The 20,800-nt window shown below is 43.1% G+C and overlaps 1 protein-coding gene across 1 annotated transcript in view; it reads left to right on the forward strand.

Annotated features, from left to right (window-relative positions):
• The first annotated feature begins 718 nt into the window (after positions 1-718).
• LOC150076709 (uncharacterized) overlaps positions 719-20,800 on the forward strand; it is a 144,071-nt gene continuing 123,989 nt past the window's right edge. Inside the window, exon 1 of the mRNA XM_090386334.1 lies at positions 719-1,237. Within this exon, the coding sequence (XP_090242460.1) occupies positions 1,219-1,237 (19 nt within the window). The 5' untranslated portion in view covers positions 719-1,218. The remainder of the gene's footprint in view (positions 1,238-20,800) is intronic.

The raw sequence follows: 20,800 nt of genomic DNA on the forward strand, positions 1-20,800 counted from the left end.
CATTTGTGCACGCGCGCGCCTTCATCTACAGCAGATGTGCGTATTCAACTCTTTGAGAAATCCTATTATGAAAAACCAATTCCTTTAACAATTCTGTAGGCGTTTTCTGTAGGCTGTCTTTAAGTCTATGACCATTTCGGGGTGTGTGTGTGCGTGCATCTCATGCCCAGTGATAGAGTGGGAAGGTAAAGTTCAGATTTAAAGTACAGTAGGCGGCTCAATATAATTCCAGTTTTGTTTTTCGTTTAAATCTACTCGTATTTAAATACTGCCACGCAGCTGTTTCAAAGTTGTCGAAATGTGGGAGAACTCTGAAAATTAAGATTGAGTCTACCAAGGAGATTCACCGAAGAATATTCCAGCGTCTGACGTATTAAAAATGATTACTCGCAGATCAAGGTTTTTCAAGTATGTCCAAAAAATAGAAGGACCTCGCAAAAGACTTTTTTGTAAGGTGTGACGTTTGAGTAGAAGAAGAATGTCTTTGCTGGATGTCCTTGAGAGTTCATAATGGACTTTCCCTTACACACACACAACGAGGGAGTTTCCAAAGCGGGTCTCGTATTACTCAAAGACGCGTTTTTCTGAGCAGCCACCCACAGAGGGAGTTGCGCAGTCTTACCTGTCACGTGATTAGCGACAGGTGAAGCGAGAGCCGCCCGTATTATCCGGGAGGATGGCCGTCATCCCCTGCGAGCCAAGTGAACTCGTCCGCTCTTTGCCAGGTGTACCGTCGCCAGAAAGTTTACGGTGGTTACGCGGAAAGGGCCTCTCAAAGACTGAAACGTCGGAGTACGAATCGAGAATGGAACGCTACGGCGGCCAAACGAGTTCGACACATCGACACATGTGGTGTGCAGGCGGCACACGGAGATGCCCGATGGATACGCCAGCGTCCCGTTAACCTAAAGTGCCACGTTGAAGGCCGGACGTGCTGTTCGCGCGTTGCTTACAACATCGTCGGTGACGTTCGCCCCCGAACCAGCTGTAACCGTAGCTGCGCCGAGTGCACGTGCATTGCTGAACCAGAAGTGGGCAGCGGACGACTCTCTGGAAAGCTGCGACCGATGCGGGGCTTTGCTTTTGACCCCGTTCAGCGATTCTAAAGTGCCAATGGATTAGCGTTAGGTGAAAACAGAGTTCTGACACCGCTTCAGCTGCTCCCCCCCTCCCAGTTTCGAGGATAGCAGACGACTGCGGACAGAGTCGGACCCCACCATGCCCAGGAAACTGTTAGGTATGTTCTTTACGTTTTCCTTAAGACGTCAGTTTGCGTACGCAGGTCGAGAGTGCAACCGAAGGCCACGAACGCCTGTTATTTCCGATAACGCTAAATGCAGATGGTGCTCCTCCCACAGCGAAAAGTAACGCTCCGACCACGCGTCTGTAACGCCACACACACAACACAAATCAGAAACGAAAACAAAAACAGGCGATCGCGCTTTTATTTAGTGAAGAACGCTATTTATGGGGTTTCATTTGGTGTCAAATCCGGGGTTCATATACCACCTTCACGATTTGACATACCGATTAGCACCTGTACTAAAAAACAGTATTATTTCCTTATATTTTTTAAATCTAAACTTACTTAAAAAAAAAAAAAATACAGCGTGTCAGTCCGTCCGTCCACACGTAACAACTAGACTCCCAGTGAACAGATTATCGTGAAATTTGATATTTAAAAATACTTGTCTTATAATTACAACCTGTAATTTGAGCTCCGAACTGCAAAGCCTAACTGCCCTTTCTAACATATCGCAGACATTGTCAACTTGATTCAGATCTGGAGAATTATCAACAGAATATACTCCATACCATGACAAAGCCTCCAGTGGCTTGAGTGGTGGACATGAGGTAGTCCGAACGAAAAGCTACGTGAGGTTGACGCCCCCGTTGGTGAAAATCTAGACTAGTCAGACTACCACATGATCTTTTCCCCCTTTTTGATGGCCCATTCTTGGAGTTGGGGGCACCACTGGACATGGACATGTGTGTGTTTTGTGTAGAGTGGCCCTTAAACGTTAGTTCAATTCCTCCTTGTTAATATATGATGATATACAGAACTCTATAAAATGACCAGAAATGATTGTATTGTGTATGTTTGTTTCTGGTCACTTTTCTACCAGGAAGCAGTTATCACCAGGAAAGCGACTTTCCAGTACCCGTCCACGTCACGAGGAAGCGGGCCATAACTATATACACCTGCTGTCCTTAGAGGACTAAATCCCACACCCACAAGCAGTAGTGAAAATCTTATGGGTGCCAGTGTGCCCTGCTATTGAGATAATGGCAGCACCACTGTCGAATCTTTAGATATTTGCAGGAAGAAGAAGTAAAATTTTCCAATCTTCTGCATAGCCCAGAATGTCAGGTGCCATGGTAGTCGAATCCACCACGGCGATTAGGGATGGATTAGACCATTCCTCATAAAAATGGATGATATCCCTTTCTATAAGATCATGGTTAGGCTGCATATTCAGTACTGTATACTGGTATAGACGCCCCACTTTAGAAAGGATGTAGATCTGCTGGAACGGGTGCAGAGAAGGGCAACTATATTGGTAAAGGGAACAAAACGGTGCTCTTACCTAGAAAGGCTTCAGTTCTGCAAATTGTGGTGCCTTGAGAGGCACCTGCAGGGAGATCTGATTAAGGTGTTCAAAGCCTTAAATGGATTGAGTAAGCTGAATGTTAATGGTATTCTTCCATTTGCTGAGACTACACACATGAGGGGGCATAAATTCAAGTTGAGAATAAATAGTTACAGGATAGATATGCCCAAGTTTGCCTTCAGCCAGCCGATGGTTGATTGTTGGAACAGACTTCCATCTGTTGCTATAGAAAACAGATGGGTTGAATAAATTCAAGGGGAACTACTACTACATCTCTGTCTCTGTTGGAAAAACCTTGCTATCTACGCCTGAGACCGACTAACTCAGCCACGGATTAAAAAAAGCCCACTAAGGTTCCTCGCGTCATCAACGGGATTCGAACGCCGGCCTTTTCCACCCGGTTTGGGGAAGGATGGTGACGATACCACTGTGCTACCCTCGCAGACATTAAGTTTGGTATATCTCATACGAGTAGGCAGACAGGGTTGGAATTTGGGGATCATTCTTCTCACCACTTTTTTTTTAACTTTTAAATTTATTCTTTTAGGTAATTTTCATCAATCAATATAAACAGAAGTCTGATGGTATTCACAGTTTGGCACATAAGGGTACATTGAAACAACTACTAAAGATTCTTCAAGTTGGGAATAAATTACTTCGTCTGTTAACTCAATTATTCCTAACTGTGGCCGGACGAGTTTGTTTAGGATTAATCAAAGCAACCACCAGACATTAATAAAACTGTTCGCATTAACCGGATGCCTTCGATTTTAATGAACAATAGATCCCCCATTGAGCAATTCAGAAAGTGTCGCGCAGATGGAGACATAAACAAATCCCCAGCTCTCAGACACTTGGGAATGAGCATGTACTTAGCATGGAACAACCAGTCTGCAGGCGAAACCAGTCTACTGTTTTAATCATAAACTGGATTTGTCTGCTGACTGGCTATCAGCAGATAAAATATGCAGCAGACGAACATTTTTGAATGCGTTATCAGGATTTTATCATCCATGCGAAATAGGAGAGTCTAAATGTGCAGGCTAAATGAGTTAACGCCTCGTAAACATAATCTACCACCAGATGCCGCTGTAAAGTGTGAGAATTAATAACAATCTTATATTCTAATTACAAATCGTCTGTTACAAGTTGTTGTTGTGCAAGCATCAGCGACTAGGGCCATGTTGCAATGTCTGACAATATACAATTTTCTGTTTGCTGGATGAAAACCAAGTTTCAGTGAGAAAAAGCCATGCTACCCTCCCCTTAAACTGACTAACTCAGCCACGTTGTGAAAAAGGCCCAAAAAAATCCCTCATCGTCATCGAGGACACTCGAACACGTGTCCTTTCCAATTACTAAAACGTATCCAATGTAATATCTCTCTAAACATTAAAATCTTTTAATGTATAGAGTATATATTTTAGAAGAGAGGAGGGGAGGGGAGGGGAAGGGAATTACATCTCTTCAAATGCGAAGGTAAATAATTGCATAGGTCATTTCCTGATTAGATTTCGATCAGTGCATTATAATGTTAGTATATTAGTATAATGTGATTATACAATATAAAACTATACAAATATTTACAAAAAAATTAAGTTTTTACAAAAACTTAATTTTTTAAAGTTTTTGCTTAAATTTGCAAATGCTTAACTGAGCAGAATCAAACGCTTGCTGTTGATAATGTATAGCGGGTACGTGGAACGCATGCCAACGTTCATCGCATTGAAAGACAACTGCCCCCATAATGTTCACCAACCACTTGCACCTGACTTCACTGTCTAATACATGACCACACCCGGCATCATTTGATGTTCCATTGTAAAGTTTTTGGTTTGGTTTTTTTTTTTTTTGGTTTTTTTTTTTAGGAGCATTAGCAACTAAGGCCATATTGCTCCGGGATATGCGGTGGTCATTCCCTGACCTTTCCACATCCTCCATATTTGGTGGTGACGGACTCGAACCCCGGTCTAATCAAGAAGCGTGTGCTACGCACTGCTGCTCCTTCCCACCTGGCTGCGGAGGCGCCCCATTGTAAAGTCAGCTGATGAAGGGACCCGATATAGTTTGTATATTTGTAAATAGTTTAGTATTTTGTAAATAAGTTAAATGTTTGTATAGTTTGTAAGTATTTTAGTTCTGCTCTTTCAGATGCAACAATATTCCTCATGCATTATGGAACCTGAAGCACAAGGCCTTTTCCTAAGTGACCTACGTAAATGCAGATAAATAATTACATAGTGATATTTATTCGACCTTAAGAATGCTGCGTGGTGGGGAGTGGGGTACCCAAAGGGAGAAGAGGGATGCGGGTCACGTAGTGCAAGTGGGCTGGGCAATTACGTCACTACAAATGCACAGGTAAATAATTACACGGGTAATTTCCTGATTAGATATCGATCAGTGCGTTTCGACAAGTGTATCTTTTATGTAGAGAAGATTTGGCTTACTTCGTCATACCTCTACATTATATGTAGAAAAGCGTGCGCGGGGACTGGCGAGCAAAGTCCCCCTAGTTTAAATTATATTTATTATAATTATTATTAGGATACAGTTGCACTTATGAAATCAGATTGAAAATAAGTATGTATTGAGAAGGATAGGGAAATTTAGAAATATGTGTGGCTCAAGAAAAGAAAGGAAGGAAACCTGTACTGGACATGCAGCGAGGGGAGACAGTCTGTGAAGGAAGTTTGAAAGTGGAGTAGAGAGGACAAAGTTGATCTGGAAGTTTGGATATTTTGATAAAAGCTGATGGGTATTGTGAACTCAGAGAGATGTTCTGGAGAAGGAGAGGCGGATTGAGTTTTGGCTGCCAAGGACTCCTGCCATGCAGTAAGGAGCTTATGATGGTTGCAGTAACACCAACGTGAAAGTGCAAGCAGAGGATTTGGCTGTGGTAGAATGATCGGGGCTGTTGAAATTCGGCTCACACGTGGGTCCTCAAAATCAGCTCCACCCAGCTTCACTGGAAAAATGTTCAGGACAAACCTCGTGGATAAAGCAGATCTCCACTTCTTGCTGGCTGGAAAAACCAACACCTCCATCTGAATTCGGACTGTCCAAATAAAATGGCCTTTATAAGAAATTCTTTAAAGTCACCGACAGGATTTAAACACATTTCCAAACGAGTAACAAATCTAAAGGGGAAAAAAGTTGAGTCTATCAAATCCTGTCACCAAGGACACTTATGGCAATAAACTCCAGATAATGAATTAGAAATATCTTTTGAATAATTCAGGTTTTCCCTGAATCGTGGGAGGGTCATCGACTACCAGGAAAGAAATGACGACAACAACCAGGTTCCACGTGTTTCAACAGGAACAGTGCGGTCAGCTGAAACACCGGGAGGAAATGAACTCTGTGATTGGGAAATTCTGGCAAGGAGAGTGAAATCGATGCGTTCATACTGAATCAGCAATACCGAGGTTGCAACAGCTTCTCTGGAAGGTTTGTGTCCCCCATCCCCCCCACCGTTTGTGGAAGAGTAGCAAGAAGCAGAATCTCGAAGGAAAATTTGTTTTGACAGAATGGATTTAGTGATCCTATTAACGATAAAACAGTCCAACCAAGCGGAAACGGTAGTCCATTGTGTCCTCCACTTAGCGTTCTCTTTCTCTCTCTCTCTCTCTCTCTCTCTCTCTCTCTCTCTCTCTCTCTCTCTCTCTCTCTCTCTCACCAGGTGATTTATTGGAAATCTAAGGCAAACCAGTTGGCTCGATATTCACTTTTCCTTCTTCTCACACCCTCTCAGGCTGCCATTTTGGAATCATTTGAGAATCGAAGAAACAGATGGATCGTTGTGTAGCGAAGTGTTTTGTTGCGAAACTCAAGCTTCGGTTACAAACCAGGACAGACAGAGCTGTGTTCCGCGAGGACCGGACTCGCTGCAACACTTGAAATAACCCCAGACACAGGGAGGAGGGAAGCGAATACTTATTTCTGTGGCCGTCAGCGCATGACCTGCAGCCTGTAAATCTACAAACCCACTGTAACCGTAGACGAAGCTGAAGTGGAGCACGCGAACGACCTTGAGAGGAAACGGCCTGATTGGCCGCGGAAGATGAGTGACCGAATAAGCGCGCGGTGGCAGAGAGCGAAGAAATAAGTGACGAGAGCTTTCATTAAAATCTTCGTCGCAAACAACACCCATCCGTCCCTTAGCAACCCCTCTTGTTTTTCATCTACCAATCAGTTTGGTATTTACCTGGCTTGGAGACATGAATATGGAAGAGGTTGATAAGATTACAACTCGAGTGCAACATCTGGAGCCCTAAATGCACGCGTCCCTTAGTTCCCTGGGTGGTTTGACAGGCAGGCGATCAGATAAAGTATCGAGAAAAACAGGAACGCACATAAAATGTTTGATTTGCAATCTTCGAGTTTTAACGGTGGTGTGAAGTTAAATGTCAGCTATTGTTAATCACCACACCTACAAAGCACGTAAATAATCCTAACTAATTGGTACATACACTCAATGATCACTGAAATAAGACCACCCCATCTGTAATGGACTATGCAGCATAATGAACAGAACAGCTTGGGTTAAGATGCACAAGGAATGGTGTCAAACGTGGTAAACCACCTCACGCCAACAGAACTGTAAAGATGGATGTTCCTGGTGAGCGAGGGGTACAGTGCGTTATAGGGGCTCAACGGCAGGTCAGAATGCGACAGCTGATATCGCAATACAATATGGGAAATGCAAGGACAATGACCCAAACAACATGCCAAAGGACGCCTTCGTGTACGGCGCAAGCATGCAATCAAAGGATGGAGGGACTAAACTTGTGAGTGCCAGTTATCCCATACCCTTGGAAGCCCAAAACCGTTGGCACCACCAGCAGTCAACGTCAGTGGTTGGGAATCGTCAGGAACAGCGGCCAGAGCTGAAACAGAAAAAAAAACCGGAGGAAGAGCATGCAACTATCTTCTGCAATGGAAGGTATGCCAGGGGATACCTTGGAGAAAGAGAAATTTGTCATTGTATTGCAGGAGAGTTGCTTCTAAGCTGGGTGATATGGAATCATTGTAGAGGTCCTCCTTTTGCCCTCGGTGCAGCAGCTATCCTATGTGGCATAGATTCAGCAAGATGTCGGAAACGTTTAGGGCCAACTAAGCTGTGTGTAATCCGGTCAGCAATGCAGGTATGGAGGTGATTGGTGTATCCAGATGCCTGATATGCCTTTCCATAGTGTCCCACAAGTGCTCTATGATATTGATATCGGAAGGAGTTCGGAGGCCAATCTATGTGTGTGTGTGTGTGTGTGTGTGGTATCGCTGGTGGCTCCTAGGCATTTGCCCATCTTCACTTTTTCATCTGTGTTGGTGCAGAACCTCTGAAGCGGGCCCGAAAAAAAAAATTGTTAATGGTGATGATGGTTTTTATGAACAGCCCTAATGAGACTGTCGATATGTAAAGTGTAAAGTACTAGTGAGTACCTAATGAGACTGTCGATATGCTGGAAGTCAGAACTGTGTTCCTCAAACCATTCCTGCACAACGTGCTCAATGGCTTGGCGCATTGTCATCTTGGAAGACACCATCGCCATTCGGGAAAACGTGTAACACAGCGGAGTGTACACAGTCAGCAAGCAGTTGACGATAGCGGAGACCATTGATACGTTGTTCCCCATGCACCAGGGGTCCAAGTTCCTGCAAGCGAAACATGCCCCACACCTACAACCGCCTCCACCGGCCTGCACTTTTGATACCATCATGATGGATGAAGATCCTCATGTTCTTGATGCTAAATCTGTACACGATCTCCACGGTGTGGAGTAAATAACGTGACTCATCCTACCAGCACACTCTTCCTGTCTTCTAATGTCCAACTTGCATGCTCTTTGGACCAGGCGAGTCTTTTACGCCGATGAACCTTGGTTAGGAGAGGATGCGGTAGGGGTCCTCTGCTGGTACAGCCCATACGTGCGAGCGCGCGATGCATAGTCATGCCAGATATTGTTCCGGGTTGGCCCCTGTTGTACTGGTTAGTCAACTCTTCAACAGTGCTGCGCCTATTCGCCTGTATGAGTCGTCGACCCGGCGCTCACCTCTAACAACCTTTGCCGTCGGGTCGTTGTTTGACCATTTTGATGCCAGTCCCTGTACACTTTAACTATGGCGGTTCTCGAACACCCCATCAGTTCAGCCGTTTGGGAAATCGAGACACCATCTCGTCGAGCACCCACAATCTGTCCTTTATCAAAGTCCGATAAATCCTTCCTTTACCCATCACACTTGGAATTTTATTACCTACTGAACCACTGACTCCTTATCTATGCTACGTAGGTCGACTAACTGCGCACTCTCGTACCTCACGTGGTCAACGTGTCGCATTCAATTTCATTTGAGTGGTCATAATTCAACGCTCACTCAGTGTATAGAGGATATGAGAACAGAACATGTTCCCAGTCTTCAGGGTGACCGTACACACACACAGGACAGTCAGTTTTGATAGCTGCAAGCTTAGCATTTAGTGAACCGTGTCTTAAATCAGAAAAAGAGTGAAAAATCCGAAATAAACCATTTTAGGATATACACCGATGTGCCAAAACGTTACGACCAGCGAGTCGTTATGCAAATTGAAGCAACTGCAGGTGAACTACGTCGCATGCGTAGGTCGGGACACGGTATTAAAAACACCCGATACTGAGCTCCGTTAATCAGTGTTACTCTTGTTCTTCAGATGGGAAAGGCTGCAGACTTAAGCGAGTTTGAACAAAGGCCAAATTGTAATGGACAGATGACTGGATCAGAGCATACACAAAAAAAAAATAAAACCAAACTATTATATTTAGGCCACCCGAATAATTAAATTCATCTGCCGTGCTGTGTCTTATGTCTGTTAATTGCTGTGTTCTATGGTCGATTTGTCTGTTTTGTTGGACGAAAAACCTCAAATTCTGGGGAAAACTCTTGCTATCTACGCCTGAGACCGACTAACTCAGCCACGGAAGGAAAAAAGCCCATTAAAGTTCCTCGAGTCATCGACGGGATTTGAACCCAGGCCTTTTCCACCCGGTGTGGGGAGGATGGTGACGATACCACTATCTGAAACAGCATGGCTGGTGGGATGCTCACGCTCAGTCGTGGTTAGTACCAAAAGCGGTCCGAGAATGGAAACCCACAAATCGCCTGGGAGATGTTTGACGACCACGGCTCATCGATGCTCGAGGTGAGCGAAGGCTCTCCCGAATGGTACATGGCAACAGAAGGCGACTGTGGTGCAACTCGCCAGTAATTGGAATGCTGATGACGGGAGTAATGTGTCACAACACAGTACATCAAACCCTGCTGAAAATGGGGCTGCATATCCGCAGGCCGCTCCGAGTGCCCGTGCTACCACAGTTCACGGCTTCAGCGCCTACAATGGTCACGCGAGCATCGAAACAGGACCTTGAGTGATTGGAAGAAGGTCGTCTGCTCCGATGAATCACGTTTCCTGTTGAACCATGTGGACTGCCTGGTACATGTGAGTCGTTTACCTGGAGAAATGATGGCGCTGGAGGCACCGTGGGACGAAACCAAGCCAGTGGCGGCGGCATATGGATGACTGGACCCAGGTTTCCTGGGTCTAGTCATCCATATGCCGCCAGAAGAACAAAGGGCACAACATACTACACAAAACATGATCGACACACTTTTAAATCTCTGGTCTTGACAGAGTACTGTCCCTCAATACAGCGAACACTCTGGAAGATGGAAGAAATTCCTGGTGCAGTTTGACCCTCAATACACTTTGTACCTAAAAATCATTGCTGACCAGATACACCCTTCCATGGCAACGGTCTTCCCCTCTGGCGGTGCCGTCTTTCAGCAGAATAATGCGCCATGCCACTCCGCCCGAATTGTTCGAGACCGGTTCTCGGAAGACTTCAAGGTATTGCCCTGACCTCCAAATTCCGTAGACATCAATCCCATCTAGCATCTTTTGTTTGTGTCGGAACAGCAACTGCGATCTGCGGCCTCTCAACCACGGACCTTACAGGAGTTAAAGAATCCGCTGGTTACCTGATGGTACCAGATACCACAGGACACATTTAGAAATCTTGTAGCGTCCATGCCTCGCCGGGTACAAGCTGTTTTGGCTACACGTGGAGGATCAACGTCATGTTAGGTAGGTGGCCATAATTTTTTGGCTCATCGGTGTATATAACTGTGGCAAAGGAAATAAGAGATATGAACTTTTTAGTGATGTGTGGAAGAAGACCAACAGTCCTGTTAGCATTACATGAGGATGGTGGAACAACTTAGTCCATATTGTGGAGTATATGTTATGTTTGCAAACCGAGTGGGTTCTGTGGTCGATTTTCTGGACGAAAATCATCCCAAGTTTACGGTGAAAAGCCGTGCTACGCTCGTCTGAGACCAACTAACTCAGCCACGTTGTGAAAAAGGCACATAAAAATTCATCGACGGGAGGAATTTTTGTCCAGCAAACAGAAAATCGACCTCAGAACACGCAATTTAGAGACAATGTACACAGAGCAATATGACCTTGGTCGTCAATGCTCCTAAAACCCAATAACAACAACATCAGTTGATTTATTCGATTTTTTAATCAATAAAAACTTGGTCCCGTACTGTGTTCAATCGATGATATCTAGGAGACATTCCAGTAGACATTGTTGCCTCTTTGGATGAAAAACCCGAACTCGCCGAGATAAAAGCATGAATCCTTTCCCAAGATCGCCTGATTCAGCCAATAAGTGTGGAAAAATCAAATTTCCACCCGTCGGGATTTGAACCAGGCCGTTTCCATAATATGCTAATGGTGATTCTAAATATACTGTTAGTCGCGAGGGTGCTACAACCTACCTTAGCAGAATCAGAGAGTTTTATTCGGAATTAAAGACAAAGATATGTACTTATGAGAAGGAGATCAATTTAAAATATGAAGTGAAGAAGATTTTTAAGGAAGAATTCCACCACATAAGTTTTGTTTTCTTGCATCATTTGGCACCAAACACCAATGATAAACGTATGCTGTAAACGAACTAAATGGGGATTATGCATAAATGATATAAACATTCAAACTAATAGCACTATAACATCAGACTGTTGTTGTTGTTGTTGGGTTTTAGGAGCATCAGTGACCAAGAACATTGATCTGTGTCTATTGTACTTAAATTGCACGTGTTCTGAGGTTGATTTTTGTTTTGTTGAATGAAAAACCCGGGAGTAAACCATGCTACCACGCTTAAGACCGGCTAACTCGGCCACGTTGTGAAAAAAAGGCCCATAAAAATTCTTCCTGTTATCAATGGGACTCGATCTTTTTTTTTCACCCGGTGTAGGGAGGACAGCAATCCTACCAACTGTGCTACCCACGAGGGCTATCACACAGTCAGCGTTGGACTAGAAATATTAATACCTCAATTATAACATAAGAAAGCCAGTACCAAATCGCAGGGAGACCACGCTATTATCAACAGTTCAATGAGCTTCTTGTTTATTGGAACCAAACAAATGAAGCAAGTAATATGTAGGTTACCAGTTTGATAGTAGAGGTCAAGTTCCCCAAGACTACTGAACGTAGAACAATGTGACTGATACTTCGGACGATAAACGAATCTATTTTGTCATTGTAATAATGGCCATCAGTTTTGTTTTATCCAACCTAATTTTCTTGGCACCAATGACAGGGGAAGGGTTGAAAAGATCCTTGATCAGATACGCGTTTGATGCGTGCACAAACGTGTATTTCTTCTAAGAAAATAATAGTGTGTTGGCCCATTTTTGGCTATCTGCTTTAATGCGTTCTGGACTTCCTAGTAATTACTGATAGAAATTTATTGATATTGTGCTCCATTCGTCCTTTAAAGCATTTGGGAGCATCACTAACGAAGAGGGGCATTTGGCCTTTCCCTAATTCTGTATTTCAGTTAATTCCGAAGGGTGTCATTAACGGTGAAGTCTATGTCGCAATATTCTCTTTAAACCACGCGTTCACAATCCATGCTTTGTGGTATGGAGTGCTGTCATATCAAAAGATGTAAGAGACGCTTCCATAAAATTGTCGCAATATAGAACACACAGAACTGTACAGAACACCAATGCAATATGCAAATTTCTTAGTTCAATGCACTGGGGCCAGTATACGTAGTACAATTCGCGAAAAACACCACAATAAGGATTCTCCATGAATATTCTATAACCAATCTGGGTGTAAAGGTGAGAAGAGTGACTCATCGCTCCACAGGACTGACTCCCATCGATCCGCAGTTCACGATATGCATGTCTTTTGACAATATTTTTATTGTCAAAAGAAAAGACGTGGACTACAGCTGCTGAATAAAATTTTGTGGCATGCAGCCCTGCACGTGTCTTGGGGACCCGACGCTTACAGGTGTAGCCTGTAAAGGTTGCATTTCCAGAGAATCTGAGTTTGAAACTGGTTAACCATAGTTTCAAACTCAGATTTTCTGTGGTCTGGTGGTAAGATGAGGTAACCAGCCGTCTCAAGGCTATTGTCAAGCATTTTACGCCTCGCCTACCTGGTTACTTGAGTTCCGTGTTACCTTTGAATTTCCATTTCCGCAGAACGTGACCAATTTTCGAGTTTGTAATGATTAATTCGTGATTGACTACTTTATGAAGAAAATTTCCCCCATGATCTCTCTCTCTCTCTCTCTCTCTCCCTCCTGTGCTCATTGTTCAGTGTATACATGCTAAATAAATTCTCTTCTCTATCCACTGATCAGCTTTATGGGCCAAAATATTTGCTGTTTCATAATCACGCATAACTTCCTGCAGTAAGAGGAAGTATTAATAATATTAGCAATGTTAATACTATTAATGTACTTCCTAGATCAGATATTCACCCCACTCATCAGTTTCACCACGTTGGGAGGCAACTCATTCCAATGCTCAACAACCTACTGTCGGTAGGTTAACATAAGATTCAGTTTTCTGTTACTCCTTGAGATTTTGTATTTGTATTCCTGCTTCGTCTCGTCCACGAGGGATGAGACTTTCTGATTCAATTTACTAAATCCTTTCAGTGCCACTGTTAATTGTCCTTTCCACCTTCAAATCATCAGCAAACTCTGACGTCTCAGGAAGCATCCCACACTCTCGGCATCACATTCGGTCATTGTTATTTTTCCTAGACTGTGTGGTAAAGCCCTCGATGCAAATCCTATCAGTGACGAAAAGAACTTCTTTTGAACTTATTTTCTCAACGTGGTCGAGTCAGTCGGTCTCAAATAAAAGTTGCATGGTTTTATCTACTGGACATAGCCCAATCCGAATTGAGTTCCCGATGCTAACCCATGTTAACTCAATTGCTTACAACAGTTGTTGCAAAATGAATGATAACTGGTCTCTATTCTAAACAGCCACCTCATCGTACAAATGATCATGTGGATTGAGATCTGGTGGCTGAGGAGGCCACTGCAGTGGCCTCCTCAGCCACCGGAACCCATTCGAGACCGATATACTGCAGCTATGAAAGACCGGGCATTTTTCCAGTGCTCCAGCTTTAATGGTCCTTATCCCAATGTAAGAGAACCTTTTGCTTTGCTGACAGGAGTGGCATCCGCCTTTTTCGTCAGCTGCCATACCTCATCGTAACAAGGCCACGAGTTTGAAATGTCTTTATTTCTATTACTCTGCATGAGTCTTTTCAGCCCTGTTTGGATCAAAAACATCCAACCAACATGATCACTGTTGGTTGGATGTTATTTGATTATTGGATCAATTTTGACACGCCCGAGATATACTCGTACGTGAAAACCTCATCAGGGTTGCAGTTTCCAGGACACTCATACCTCTGAAACAGGCACCAAGCAGAGAGAGAGAGAGAGAGAGAGAGTTGTGTGTTAAGAAAGAAATGAGTAAAATAATTTCAAAGTAGCAAAGAATAGGAAAAGATGGTGGGAAAAAGCAGAAGAGTAACAGATGAAATGAACAAGGGAAGTATCCCCAGGGCAGGAGTAGGAATGGGCGGTGTGATTCGCTTGCAGGGAGTCTAATTGTGGGATGGTGGTTCAGTAAATAAAGTGCTTGGACGGGGGGCATAAAGTAGCCTACGTTATAGTATGAAATTCTGATGTTATGCTTTGTAAAAAAATCTTGGGCGGTTTTGTGGTTTTATGGGAAACCACTGGTATCCCCTAACAAACACACCATGTCCACTTTATCCGTGGCATCGTACAAAACTATATGATAAAACTGGATCATCAGATATCATAAGCTCAATCGTCGAAAATAGAACATTCGACACCACTACGTGGAAATCAACAATAGAGAAATTTTGAGCAGGATTCCGGCAAAGGGCAACCCAGAAAAGAACACTTAACAACAAGTATCATCCTCCACGATAACAGCAACTATACTCTGACCCATTCACACGAGTCATTTTCCAGAGCGAAAGTGGCTTTGGCTGTAAACAAAATCACCTGCTCTCAACCTTATTAAGGGAGATGCAGTCATCAGCTTGTAACATAAGTTTCCAGACACACTGAGTGGCCCCGTAAATACTTCCTCTCCGCGAAGGGATCTTCCCCAATAGATGAAAGCCGGCCAACATCAGACTTATTCCAAAAATTCCCACAGGGCTAACCAACACCTATTTGGCCTACCAACCAACTGCCCTCCTCCTAATTCTAGGAAACGTTTTTGAGACAAAAGAAGCCTTCTAAGTCTTTGAAACATAGTCACCTTCAAACGAAGACAAAACTTCATGACTAATCTGCTCCGAAACGCAGGCCTTTCACCGCACCTTCTGTGCCTACTACTGACTAATGACCACACTGATTCTGCTCTCCACTTCCTACAGACATTGCAAATAATGGCAACCATATCCATAAGGGACCTTGCCCCCTCCATGAAGGAAACATTTACTGAAGCTGGAACTTTTCCCAGCGTGGTAACCTTGCACCCTGGAGTATCATTGCTGACCATGGCCATCTGGCAACCAAACTAGAATCTTCTGTTTCAAGTACTGTTCCTGCTTCCTGGAACCTCAATCTACTGCTTACATCAGCCTGCTCCGCACCGACGCGAGGCCATGTTATGACTCCCCGGTGGTGTGCACCCTGCTTTAACCCCAGGATCCTCTGGGGGATTCTTCACTGGCAACAGCTTCTCATAATTCCGTCGTGCAATCTCTTTCCTCCTATATAGTGAACGCCCACCGCTGTACAGATGGGGACGTTCCCCCCATCGTGAGACCAAACTCCCTTCTGGGACTGCTTCACTTCCTACAGCTGCCTCACCTCAGTACAGCTTCTTTCCAAGCGAACCACCAATTCAACTGCTGACTCCAAGATCTTCTTGGAGTGGGACTATATGTGGTGTGGTATTTGATTCACTGCAGTTTTCAAGGGCCCTGCTCTTGACTGCACACCTATTCACTTTCCTGCAGACTGCCTGCTCTTCTAAAGATTTGGGACGCATTCTTCCCAGCGTAGGATTGTTATAAAAGAGTTGAATTTCGTTGCAGCCAACTCTAACCACGCTTTTTTATCTTTATCTAACCTTTCGGCCCTCTTTAGGGCCAACTCATCTCACCCTTCAGTAGGGTTCCTACCGCCTTTAGGATCCACTCCGTTCCCGGACCTTTTGCTCTTCTTCTAGCGAAAGCACTGGTGGCTCAGTAAGTGTTTCTATCTGCCCGTGCCGTGGATGATGCTGAAAGGCCTCCGGGAACTGCGTGACCAAAAAATTCGAACAACGCATACTCACATAATCCAAACCTACAGGTTTTTCAAAGTGCTGCATCACAGAATACTTGACGCGGATTTGTGGAAACCACAAATCCGCGTTACAAATTATTACTCGTAAATTTAATGTCTCTAACACTCTTCTACTCGAAATTATAGTGAATAGAGAAATTCAACAGGCGGCTGAAGGTCATTCTTTAGCTGCCCCCCCTCTTTCTAGCTAGCAAATTATCTTGACATGCCTATAGAAATTATCTCGACTATAATCGCATTTCATTTTCATGGGGCTTTATATACGAATAAGGACTGCGTGTAAAAATTCAAAATACCCTTTGATGTTTTGTTGTTGACGAAGAGGCTGATCCTAAAATTTGCTTTCCAAATAATTGCCTTGCTTCTACATTCTACTTTTCCGTGTAGGCACAGAAATCGTCTTGTCATTTGAATCATAAAACAAGTCAGATGAGACGCTGTTTTGAGAGATGACGTCATCAGCCTTTCGTGACATCACCCATTAGTCAGGTGCACGCTGAGCTTTGAGTTCTCTGAATCGGAGAACCTTCTTCGGGTGGGGGGAACGGCACACCTCGCGAAAACCGGTTGGGCATGGAGGGTAGTGGTAGTTGCGTGCGAAAGGAAGGAAGGAAGGAAGGGTGCAGGTCGGGATTATTTTCTTCCGAGATGAGTGTCAAAGCGAGGGAAAAAAAAGAGGAAAAATTAAGAAATGCACTGAACGAATTTATACCAACTGTAGCTTAAATCCCTGCTTACAATAACTAGACTGGAATCTTATTCTTTCTTCGGGTTCACCCCTTACGCCCAATCCCATGAGGGAGGTAGTGAAGGATTAGTCATTGATATTATCAATTCAACTAAGCTTACCTCAATTTCTTTTGGGACTCGAACTCAGGTCTTTTCCACCAGGTATGGGGAAGACGGCAATCCTACCAATTTGCAAACTGATCCCAGTTGGATTAAAAATAAACCAATTACCGAAATGAGAATAATGAGTATTGCGAGGGTTCATCGTGCACTGAGATTCTTCTACATTTCAATTATTTATACCAATGTTCAACAATACTGTAACTCGGGCTTCTCCATTAACAGCAACCTGATTACCACAACTTCAAATTAGATGAAATATACGAAGGAGAAGGTATTTTGTCTGGATTAATGACATGAAAAAGGGGTCCCAATACAAAATAAACGAAAAGGTCTCATATAGAATACCTCCATTAAGCAACTGCAAACACATAACGAGTAGGGTCTAGCCTGGGACGAAAAAATCTTACACTTCGAATTAATTTCAGTGCTACAAACGAAAAGGCATTTGTGACATTGCAGAGCATGCGACAAGAGCTGTTGGGTGTTGCAAACAAAAAACTGGTTGTCTAGTATGTACAGAGGTTCCTTATCCTAGTTGTATGCATTTGCCATATGGCCATTCGCTTCCGAATGCATTAGGAAATTTCTTGCTATGGAGTACTGTCCTCTGCGGGATTAACGGAGCTACCAAGAATCCCTTTAATACCTCGAAGTCAGTTAATTTTACAACTCAACATGATCCCATGGAAGCAGGTTGAACATTGTAAAAAGGACTGCCTTTTTATAATTTAAAACATTGTCACCATTGCGCAACTCCTTTCCCGTCGAATGGATGTTTAGTAGCTTGTAGATCAAGTTCAGGTTAGCTATCAACGCTGGCAACATCCGATTCTTCAGCAAAACACACCCAACTGAGTCCCCAACAAGGTATTTTTCCCATTACTTCCTTAGAACCGTGGAATACACTGCACTTCAATTATGAAAAATTGTGGAGTTATAGCAGTATAGAAATACCGCGATGACCGAATCATGTGAGTGAGAAGACAGACTTTTAGATCCCACCAATCCTTATCCTAGAAGTTCTACAATTGGGCGAACCTCCATTATTTATTTTATTTTTTGGACACACAATATAAAAATGAAATTCTGTTGAAGACGGATGGATTTCGAATGGACATTGGATTATCAAAAGTTTATCCACTACATGCATACACCAATTCTCATTGGTTATAACAACTGAACACGTGCGTGAAGAAAAATATTTACTTTCAGCTTGAATATAATCATATGGTATGATCCTCCTGTGGAAAGAATTTAATCCACCGGATTAAAGATGAGAATAACATTAAATCGCATAAACTACAGAAAGAAAGAGGGTTTCTGGGTTGGTAATGAATGAGTCAAAATATTCTTTGACACCTCCAACTAACAAAATACATAGAGGGAAAAGATAAAAAATAACACATTATACTTACTGATAAGAACTAATTAAAATAAAGTAAAAGGAATGTAAAACAAAGGAAAAGCAGAATTTTTTTGGTCAACCATAAAATTTTAGAGTAATGCCCCAAATAAATAAATAGAAGCAAGTGAATGAAGCTTTGCTAGAGCAGAATGGAGAATCATGTGACCAGTAACTATTCGCGCAATGTCCTGTTATGCCATCTACTATCCTGACTTGCTCAATTGATGCAAAGACCTTGGATTTGGTGGTAACATTTTACTCCAACCAATGACGATGGTTAGAATAACTTTACGGCTAATGGTTGGAATAAAAGACGATTGACAAGTATATTCTACCACGTAAATTTGCTTAAGATCAAGTGCATGTCAGTATTCCAAAAATGTTCAGCCAAAGAGGAATCGTAAACATCGCAATAGAAGATCTCTGCAGCCTCACAGACGCCTATTAGTCTGCCACAATTGCTGTCTATATGATAAACTACACCGCTTTACATGAATAACAGCAAGGGTGGTTTCAGTAGTTTCACCCGAATGTTTTTCAGCTCTCCCCTCACCTCATGTGCATTCTCAAATTTCGAGTGGAGGGTGTCCAGTGTATCCAACTTCCGGATCTAATATTTTGTCAGTGGTCTTGCAGTCCTCGCGGGTAAAACATGATTACAATCACTGTACTCTGATACGGGATGGTGGAGAAGACCTGAGTTCGAATACCGATAATAACAAGAGGCAGTTTTGAGCGTTTTACACAACGTGGCCTAGTTAATCTGTCTTGGTCGAGGGTTACATGATTTTCCCTCCCGAGACCTAGGGTTTTTCGTCTAATAAACAGCAAATCGACCAAAGAATATAGGCGTTATTCATGCTCGCATCAACGCCCACCACTGAGCCAAGAGAGATGTATATTCAGTGCACACGTGGCCATGGTGAGACTGGTCTCTACTATCTTACCCTACTATACAAAAAATCAAAATTTGTATGCCTTCAAATTTTAGTTTTATAACTATATACAATATTTCCGTTACGTACACTGCCCTACCATTTATATGCAGACACCTGCCTTTAGACAAAAAAAGAGCTTTCATTGTGTGTCATTGAATATTTTTTGCTGAAACCTTTTGCTTTTATGATGGCCTTCAATCTTCTCTGCATACTCTCAACCAGCTTTTTGTAAATGTCAGGTGATATGTTCCTCCACTCAGCCTTTAACGCAGCCACCAATTCGACCTTGTTCTTTGGGCAATCTCGACGTGCACGTACCCGACGATCCAATAGATCCCAAAGATGCTCGATAGGGTTCAAATCATCTCTGGGCTGGTCACTCCAAATTTTCCACACCCTCAAACTGTTACGACCCGAGCAGTTGTGTTGCTGATACAGATATGGGCCTTCCCCGAAGTGTTCCCATAATATTGAAAGTGCACAAGTATCCAGAATGGGCTGGTATTGCCCAGCATTCATGATTTTGTCGATAACGACTAATGGACCCAAGCCAAACCATGAAAGGAGCCTCATACCATGACACTGCCTCCAACAAGCTTCATTGTTGGGAGGATACAATCAGGAAGGAACTGTTCCCTTGGCATTCGCCACACCCAGAAACGACCATCAGACTGGTAGAGTGCGAACCTCGACTCGTCTGCCCATAGTACTGTTTTCCACTGCCCTTCAAGGATTCACGCTCTTTGCACCATCTTAATGCGCGTTCAGCATTTGTTAACGTGATCAATTCTATTGAACTGTTGAACGTGTCGTCTTGCATGACCACTTTTTCAATTGTCTGTTCGAAGCCCAGTGTGCATATTTATAGCAGGTTCTGCGACGTGTTGCATTCATAGGACCTGTTTCCCCATCCATGGAGGAGTGTCCGGATATTAATTGTAGGGTATATTGTAGCGTATAACATGTATTTATTAATGTTAAACTCTTCTCATATGCACTCACTCTAAAAAACACTACAAAAACTATAATTTTCAATAATTTCCAGCAGCCTATGCAACTCCATGATATGATCAGAGTTTTCAATATTTCCACAAATACACAAATCATCGTAGTATAAACATGAACTTTATTTATCGTATGAAAAAAAACATAAAAGGGTAAAAGTTATACTGTGGGAACAGGAGAAGAGAAATTTAATTCCAACGCCCAAAAAGATCCAAATGTTGCAGATGTTCCATAGACCAAGGAAAATTACAAATGAATCGATTCTAAGAGGTTCCAACGGTTGAC

The sequence above is a fragment of the Mastigoproctus giganteus genome, chromosome 12, assembly GCF_048544385.1.
Source record: "Mastigoproctus giganteus isolate SK-2022 chromosome 12, ASM4854438v1, whole genome shotgun sequence".
NCBI classification, from domain to species: domain Eukaryota; kingdom Metazoa; phylum Arthropoda; class Arachnida; order Uropygi; family Thelyphonidae; genus Mastigoproctus; species Mastigoproctus giganteus.